The sequence below is a fragment of the Nicotiana sylvestris genome, chromosome 8 (assembly GCF_000393655.2).
Source record: "Nicotiana sylvestris chromosome 8, ASM39365v2, whole genome shotgun sequence".
NCBI lineage: Eukaryota > Viridiplantae > Streptophyta > Magnoliopsida > Solanales > Solanaceae > Nicotiana > Nicotiana sylvestris.
In genome coordinates this window covers 170,060,023-170,069,491 of record NC_091064.1, presented here as the reverse complement: position 1 = coordinate 170,069,491, position 9,469 = coordinate 170,060,023, and the positions used below count along the sequence as shown (strand labels likewise).

Below are 9,469 nucleotides of genomic sequence, written 5' to 3'. Positions count from 1 at the left end.
GGGACATATTGTAATGGGTTGGGAATGTGGTATTTATTTAGTGTAGGCATGGGGGACAAAGTTTAAAATAAATAAGACATTTAATAGTGGGACAAAGCATGTCATTGGGGGAATAATTTGGGGTTGGGAATTCAAGACAAGGTCTTGCTATAAATAAGAGTTATTCTTGACATAAAAAGGGTTGAACATTATTGGGAGGACTTGAACATTGAGAGAAAAAGGGTGGAGATTATTGAGAGATTTTTACACTTGAGAGCGGACAGACTTGAAACATTTTGAGAGTAAAAGAGAAATGCAATTTGAACTTTCACTCGAATAATTTCCGTTTGCTTTTCTCGAGTGTTATTCAAAAATCATTAAACTACTGCATCTTGTGTCGTTTGCTCTTCGGCTTTGACTGTGATTGCACTTTGGTATTGTTGGGTTTTCAATCTGTTACTGGGTTATTCTACTGGTTGTTGCTGGTTTTGCGGTGTTGCTGAATCTGCTGTTGCTGTGGTATTATTGCTGCTGACTCCTACTTCTTTTCTTCTTGTACTGCCATTTCCAGGTACACATTTGTACACTCTCGGCTTGAAGCGAAATGAAATATTAATCAGGCTTTGTTCCTGTTGAATTACTCCTGTTTGGATTTGTGTTTGAATATAATTTTCCTGTCGTTGTATAAAAATGTAGTTGATTGATTAATGAGTAATGAGGTTGCATATGTATAATTTCTTCATATAATAAATGTTAGTTTAAATTAATCGAAGAATAGTTAATCTGTTTTGATATTATGGTGTGTCAATCTCGTGTTCTAGTATTATTGAATAATAGAATATAGAATGAAAGCAGTTTTTCTTTGTACAAACTCGATCGCAATTTTCCATTCGCATTAGCCGTGAACTAATAAATAAGTTACGTTTTTCAGCATGTAAATAATTAAGAAATTTTCTTTTATTTTAGAGACGAACTTAATAGAGAAATGTAGTCACTGTAGGCTTATCCTTAAAATAAAAATGAGACGAGCCTCGCCAAATAAAAATGCAAATCGCGGGGCCCTCAATAATTAGTCATAATAAATACTTAGAATTTGGGATGGACCGTTTAGTGAATTTCACTGCCTTCCCCAAAGATAATAACGCGTTAGCCTCTTTAGACGCGATTTAATTAAATTACTTTCTTAAACTCGGGTGCACATTTATGTGACCCAAATCCAAATCTCAGCGGAGTTGAAATGTGTCTCTAATCACGGGTACATTGATTGTGACGTGGTTCGAGATGCATGTCCACGACGTTGCAAATTCCTTTAAAAAAAATAAGAATGAGATGAGCCTCACCGAATAAAAATACAAATTGCGGGGCCCTCAGTAAATATTTGCTTTAAAATTGCTTAGACTTCGGGATGGACCGTTTAGCAAAATTCCACGGCCCTACCCAAAGTAAATGATACGCTAGTCGCTTTAGGCGCGCCTTTAATAATTTAATTTCCTTAAACTCGGGTGCACATTTATGTGACCCAAATCCAAATCTCAACAGAGTTGAAATACGCCAACAACCACGGGTGCATTGATGTGACGTGGTTCGAAATGTGTTTCCACGATGTTGCAATTCTTGATAAAAATAATAGTAGATGATGAAAGCGGCAAAAAGTTAAAATTTGCACATAAGATCATATTTGTATAAAATCAGATAATCAAGCCGAATATAACAGTTGAGCGACCGTGCTAGAACCACGGAACTCGGGAATGCCTAACACCTTCTCCCGGGTTAACAGAATTCCTTATCCAGATTTCTGGTACGCAGACTGTAATATGGAGTCATTCTTTTCCTCGATTCGGGATTAAAATTGGTGACTTGGGACACCCTAAATCTCCCAAATGGCGACTCTGAAATAAATAAACAAATCATGTTTCGATTGTCCTTTAATTGGAAAAAACTCCCTTGTACCCTCGCGGGTGCATAAAAAGGAGGTGTGACACTTTGTAGATTGCTTCGCAGGTTATTACCAGATCCGGATGGATGAAGAAGACGCGGAGAACACAGCCTTATTACACCTTGGGGGTATACTGTTACAAGATGATGTCATTCGGTTTGAAGAACACTGGGGCTACTTACATGAGATCCATGACAACTATCTTTCATGATATGATACACAAGGATATAGAGGTGTATGTGGATGACGTCATTATCAAATCCAAGAGGGCCGCATATCACATAGAAGACTTGAGAAAGTTCTTTGACAGGCTAAGGAGGAATAACTTAAATCTGAACCCCGCAAAATGTGCATTTGGGGTTCTCGTAGGAAAGTTATTGGGATTCATTGTCAGTCGTCGAGGGATCGAGCTCGATCCATCTAAATTCAAAGTTATTCAAGAGTTACCACCGCCTAGGAGCAAAAAGGACGTGATGAGCTTCCTAGGACGTCTCAATTATATCAGTAGCTTCATAGCACGGTCCACAGTCATATGTGAACCCATCTTCAAGATGCTGAGGAAAGATGTCGAGACAAGTTTAATCGAGGATTGTCAGAAAGCTTTTGAATAAGACCAAGGAGTACCTGTCCACACCACCAGTTCTGGTCCCGCCAGAACCAGGACGACCTTTGCTACTTTATATATCTGTATTGGATGGAGCCTTTGGATGTGTTTTGGGACAACATGATGAGACAGGAAGAAAGGAGCAGGCCATATACTACTTGAGTAAGAAGTTCACACCTTACGAAGCACGCTACTTTCTGCTGGAACGCATTTGCTGTGCTTTGACCTGGACATCTCAGAAATTGAGGCACTCTTCTGTGCCTACACTACGTACCTCATATCCAGGATGGACCCTCTGAAGTACATATTCTAGAAACCCATGTCGACTGGAAAGTTGGCCAAATAGAAAATACTGTTAAGTGAATTCGATATCGTCTATGTAACTCAAAAGGCGGTTAAAGGACAAGCATTGGCAGATCACCTTGCTGAAAATCCAGTGGGAGGAGTATACGAACCTTTGAAAACATATTTACCTGATGAAGAAGTGTCGTTCGTAGGGGAAGACATTACTGAAGCATATGACGGTTGGAAGATGTTCTTTGACGGAGCTGGAGTGGGTATTAGAGCAGTTTTGGTATCAGAAACGGGTCAACATTATCTGGTATCTGATAAACTCAGATTTCCCTGCACTAACAACATGACGGAATATGAAGCCTGCATACTAGGGCTCAACATGGCAATCGACATGAACATTCAAGAGTTGTTGGTAATTAGTGATTCAGATTTGCTTGTGCACCAGGTACAAGGAGAGTGGGTCGCCAAGAATTCCAAGATATTGCCATATTTTCACCATGTGTAGAAATTGAGAAAGAGGTTCACAAAGATAGAATTCTGACATGTGCCCAGAATTCAGAATGAGTTTGTTGATGCATTGGCTACCTTGTCATCTATGATACAACATCCAGATAAGAATTATATTGATCCCATTCAGGTGAGGATCCATATTCAGCCGGCATATTATGCTCATGTTGAAGAAGAAATAGGTGGAAAGCCTTGGTTCCATGACATCAAGGAGTATTTGACAAAGGGAGAATATCCGGAGCATGCATACCACACTTAGAAATGCACACTCCGGAGATTGTCCAATCACTTCTTCCACAGTGGAGGAAATCTATATAGAAGAACTCCCGATTTGGGATTGCTAAGATGTGTCAATGCAAGAGAAGCTTCTAAACTGCTTGAGGATGCGCATGCAGAACCTGTGGCCCACACATGAATGGTTTTGTCTTGGCTAAGAAGATACTTAGGGCCGATACTTTTGGATGACCATGGAGATAGATTGCATCCAGTATACCCGCATATGCTTTCAATGTCAAGTGCATGCCGATATGATAAAAGTGTCGCGAAACAAGCTCAATGCAACAATCTCACCTTGGTTATTCGCCACTTGGGGAATGGATGTTATTTGTCCAATTGAGCCCACTACTTCAAACGGATAAAGATTTATTCTGGTAGCCATTAATTACTTCACAAAATGGGTAGAGGCTGCATCTTACAAGGCTGTAACCAAGAAAGTCATCGCAGATTTTGTCAAAGATCGTATTGTCTGCCAATTCGGAGTTCCCAAGTCCATTGTTACTGATAATGCCGCCAACCTCAACAGTGATATGATGAAAGCCATGTGTGAAACTTTCAAAATCAAGCACAAGAATTCCACAGCCTACAGACCTCAGATGAATGGAACCGTAGAAGGCACCAACAAAAACATCAAGAAGATACTAAGGAAGATGGTAGAGAACCGCAAACAATGGCACGAGAAGCTACCTTTTGCTTTATTGAGATACCGCACTGCAGTTCGCACATCAACCGGGGCAACTCCCTACATGTTGGTCTATGGCACCGAGGCTGTCATCCCAGTCGAGGTAGAGATTCCTTCTTTAAGAATCATAAAGAAAGCTGAACTCAGCGATGCAGAATGGATAAGGAGTCGCTATGAACAATTGGCCCTTATTGATGGAAAGAGGATGAACGCAGCGTGTCAAGGTCAACTTTATCAGAATAGAATGTCTAGAGCTTTCAACAAAAGGGTCAAACCAGGGCAATTTACACCAGGTCAGTTGGTGTTGAAGAAGATCTTCCCATATCAAGATGAAGCCAAAGGGAAATTCCCTCTCAACTGGCAAGGTCCGTACATAGTTCACAAGGTGCTGACAGGAGGAGCACTCATACTTGCAGAAATGGATGGAGAAATTTGGCCAAAACCAATCAATTCAGACACAGTCAAGAGATACTATGCTTAGATTATTTACATTTCCTCATCTGATGCAATTGAACTATGCTCGACCTGAGTCCCATTTAAGAGGGGATACGTAGGCAGCCTTATGGGTTCGGTCATATCATAATAAAATTTCCATTTCCCTCAAGATCAGAAACTGGGGCAAAATTTTGAGGAGGACCCTCAAAATTCCGGAGCAAGTCCAGCCAACGCCAACATATGTTAGACGGTCAGAAATCGGTTAATTACTCGCAAACAGCCGAAGAATCATCTATCAAACTGGGGCAGAATTTTGAGGAGGACCCTCAAAATTCTTACATAAGAAAGCTGCAGTGTCTCTGAAATATGTTACAGTCACTTGTTCATATAAAATTCCTTGACATTTAAATATGTTTCTAAAATGATTCTATTTTTATCAATAATTGCATATTTTTCAAAAAATTTATTTCTGTAACAGTCACGTGTTACCCAGGGAAACTCGAAAAGGCCTCCAGAACGGAGCAAAGCAAGGCCTGCAGACGAAGGCACGAACCAACCTCCCCTCACAAAACTTACAACTTTTCTTTGAGTGCAGGCACATCTGATGTAGTGATAGCATCCGCAAATATATACACGTAACAAAATTCGCTATCAATCAGGACATCAGACACCGAATATATCTCTAGCTAAGACATATACTACTCTTATTTGCTACTTGCTCTCTACATGAGGCTAATCCTTGCCTCTGTACCTGCATGAGGCTAATCCATGCCTCCATATTTGCAAGAGGCTAATCCTTGTCTCTATATCTGCATGAGGCTAATCCTTGCCTCCCTATCAGCATGATGCTAATCACTGCCTCCGTACCCGCATGAGGCTAATCCCTGCCTTTATATTTGCATGAGGCTAATCCTTGCCTCCATATCTGTATGAGGCTAATCCTTGCCTCCATATTTGCATGAGGCTAATCCCTGCCTGCATATCTGCATGAGGCTAATCCCTACCTCCATATCTTGCATGAGGCTAATCATTTCCTCCGCTATTTACATGAGGCTAATACCTACATCCTTACTTGTATGAGGCTAATTCCTTCCTCCCTATCTGCATGAGGCTAATCCCTGCCTCCATATTTGCATGAGGCTAATCCCTACCTCTCTGCTCGCATGAGGTTAATCCCTGCCTCCATATCTACATGAGGCTAATCCTTGCCTCCACTACTTGAATGAGGCTAATCCCTGCCTCCATATCTACATGAAGCTAATCCCTGCCTCCATACCTGCATGAGGCTAATCCTTGCCTCCCTATTTGCATGAGGCTAATCCTTGCCTCCATACTCGCATGAGGCTAATTGTTGCCTCTATATTTGCATGAGTCTAATCCCTGCCTCCATATATGCATGAAGCTAATCCTTTCCTCCATATCTGCATAAGGATAATCCCTGCCTCCCTATCTTGCATGAGGCCAATCCCTGCCTCCATATCTGCATGAGGCTAATCCTTGCCTCCCTATTTGAATGAGGCTGATCCTTGCCTCCATACTTGCATAGAGGATAATCCCTGCCTCCCCATCTTCATAAGGCTAATTCTTGCCTCCCATATCTGCATGAGTCTAACCCTTGCCTCCCGTATCCGCTTAGTACTAAGCATTGTCCCTCTTTGCACAAATATTGCTCTATTTCTAGTATTATCTTTTTTCTTTTCAATCGGGTTAAGCTTTGCCCTCCATTTTCACAAGACTAAGCCTTGTCTTGTTAACATCATGTTATTGCATATCATGGGCTGAAATATCGCCAATCTATCCAATGGCGTCATAGTTTAAAAGGCATCATTCTCGTAGCCGGAAGATACCATGCCATGGCCTGAGGATCCCTCAAATTTGCATATCATTATTCAAAGGTGTCATGGTTCAGAGGCACCATTTTTCATGGCCCGAGAACATCATTTCATGGCCTGCGAATCCCTCACTAAACAATTCATGGCCCAGGACATCATGGTCTAAGGACGTCATCCTTAACCATCCAAAGACAACTCTCATGGTCCAAAAGGGAATCTACATCATGTTTAAATTTTCGTACAAGTACATGTTCATAGCACCTTTTTATCTGCAGGTAAGTAGTAAGAAACCGCTATCCCAGCAGGAGCAACCTCGCTCCAGTTCCTTCAACTATCTCAAGCTTAACCATAACCATTCTTTCACCTATCCCGAAATCTCGTGGTCATTCTTGTAATGACTTCATCGGTATATTCTGTCGATGAATCCAGAAATACACATGGCCTGATTCCTATAAGACCAGGGATATGTAGGCAACTCGAAGACCGGAGTTTGGCCTCTATCATTCGAAACATCCCGTCTGGTCAAAATTGGCAATTATTTCATTACCCAAATACTCTTTCATCCTTCCCGGGTAAAGAGGGGCAGCTGTTGATACCCAATTTTTTTCCATATATTTTTTAATATATATATATACTTTCAAAATATCACATATGCAGTTATAAGCATGCATAAGCATTTTTATAATTCTTTTATAATTTTTAAAAAAAAGCTCCAAATTGATTTATTTCTTCCCTTTTTATTTATAAAACTTCCAATAATTATCCTTCAAATTATTTTTTGCGGTGATTTAGTCATCTAAATTCTTTATTTATGCCAAAATATTTTTTAAATATTTTTAATGCATTTTTTATAATTGCATTTATATTGTTTTAGGCTAAATTGCATATCTTTGCAATAATAGCCCTACTAATGCATAATTACGTTATTAGTGCGTAAAATGATCTTTTATATTTTTAAAATATTAAAAAACTATTTTAAATCATTTTAGTACACGAAAATATTTTTTAGAAATCATTTGTTATTTTATAAATTATATAGGATTAAAAGTGGCTATTTAAAACCTAGCCTATTTTTATTTCAATTTCAGCCTTAATTATGACCCAATACCCAGCCCAACTGTTAAACCTAAACCTACCCAGGCTCAATGCCCATCCGCCTGACCTGATTCGGCCCCAAAAAACCCTTTAATCTCGGCCGTTGATCATAGAAATCAACAGCCACAAACAACCTTTCCTAAAATAAACCCAAAAGACCTCCCAAACCCTATCATTTCTATACTACCCGCCACCCTGAAACCCCTCTCTGTTCTCAAACACTCTCAACCTAACCCTAATCCAATCTCACTGACCCTCATCTATGGCTATCTCCGATGGTTTCTCACCACCTATCAGGCCTCCAATGGCCTCTCTCATGTTATTTTTGCCATCTCTAGGGCCCTCAAGGGACCAGGGCTAGTGACTTGCATCTATGGTTCCTCCCTCGCCTGTTTCAGGCCATTCCAGTGTAATTCCGAGTAAGATCGTCCTATATTGACTACGATCTATGGGTTTCTTAGTGTGTTTCTTTATCTCTGTGTCGTTCTCTTCGAAACCCTAATTTATTTTTCTAAACCTCTTAGATCTGTACAGATCTGAGGTGATTTGGGTTTGTTATATGTGTGTTTTACAACAACCTTAAGATTTTTTACAAGAATCGTATGATTTTCAAGTGATTTTCATCTTTTCCTAAAACTAGGGTTTCCGAAATTTCTTTTTAAAAATTGTTTGACGATTTTTGTGTTTAATCTTCTGTTTCTCATATTTTGACTGATTTTATGAGTCTGCTACAACCTTAACTCGCTTGTACCAAAAGCCCTAATTTTTGGGGTTCTTTGTTTGGTTTTTGAGTATTAGTACATCTTATTGTGTTCTTGCTTTGAGTTCTTGTGATTTCTCGAGATTTTCTTGTCCTAATATGCTTCTACTGAATTTTTTAGTTCTACCTTTCACTGATTTTATGTGCTTGTGTTCGTCCTGATATTCATGTTAAGACCTGTAACATTTTCCTTGAATCAGTGTCATTTTGTTTTGTTAAAGTTATGTGGAATCCTGACTATTCATGCTCGACCTTATTTTATATGTTAAACATGCTGACTCTTTTATGACTTTATCCTTGATTATTCTGAATTCCTTATTTCTTGGTTTGATTTGAACACTTTCCTTTAAACTTCCGATTCTTACCTTTCTACTCGATTTGATTGAATTGCTTGCCTTAATTAATTTTCCTTTGCCTTGTTTGTATTGTGTTGATTCTTACTGATTTGTTTCCTTAATTAAAACTTCGGTTCATTTACCCCTAATTACCTACTCTATATTAAACCTTACTTGACTCTTTTCCTTACATACTTAGCATGCTTTACCGTTGATCTAAATTGTCCCTTGATTAAGGGAAAGACTTGTTGATTTACATGTGACTTCTCTGATTTGCTACTTAATTGATCTCTTACCTTATTTGTTAAGCTTCGATTACTATATAACCCCCTCTTATTTTAATTTAAAAAGGAACGAACATTAGTTCAAAAATCACTACTCCTTACACTCTAAAGTTCTCTTTCTCTGCTGCTACTTGTGATACTCACTGATCAAGCCGGCTGAAAGCCAAGGCTAGATATTGGAACTTTATTTGCTTTATATTCTGCACCCTTTTCTTCAATTGGTATGTCTCTAATTATGTTTTGAGATCCAAACCCTATGTGTTTCATTCCTGCACTAGTTCTTCAATTATGATTTCAACTTGTATTCTTGTTTATTTCTTTGCTTAGTATGTCTAAACTTTGTCCTATTCAATGCATGTTTTACACTCTGCACTCTTTCCTGCTTACTTCTTCACCTAGCATGTCCAAACTATATGTTTAATCTTGTTCAAGAGAGGCCAATTATTATCT

General features: G+C 39.2%; 1 protein-coding gene across 1 annotated transcript; it reads left to right on the top strand.

The window, feature by feature from the left end:
- Nucleotides 1-3,156: 3,156 nt before the first annotated feature.
- LOC138875994 (uncharacterized) lies at nt 3,157-3,579 on the top strand. The gene is made up of 2 exons (XM_070154877.1): nt 3,157-3,258; nt 3,373-3,579. The coding sequence occupies exons 1-2, from the start codon at nt 3,157-3,159 to the stop codon at nt 3,577-3,579; spliced, it is 309 nt and encodes a 102-aa protein (XP_070010978.1).
- The last annotated feature ends 5,890 nt before the right edge of the window (nt 3,580-9,469 follow it).

What these genes read in the sequence shown, in the direction of transcription:
- LOC138875994 (XM_070154877.1), top strand. Translation starts at nt 3,157, where the DNA reads ATGACGGAATATGAAGCCTGCATACTAGGGCTCAACATGGCAATCGAC. An exon ending in CAGATTTGCTTGTGCACCAG is followed by an intron (nt 3,259 to 3,372) that starts GTACAAGGAGAG and finishes CCCAGAATTCAG; the next exon opens with AATGAGTTTGTTGATGCATT.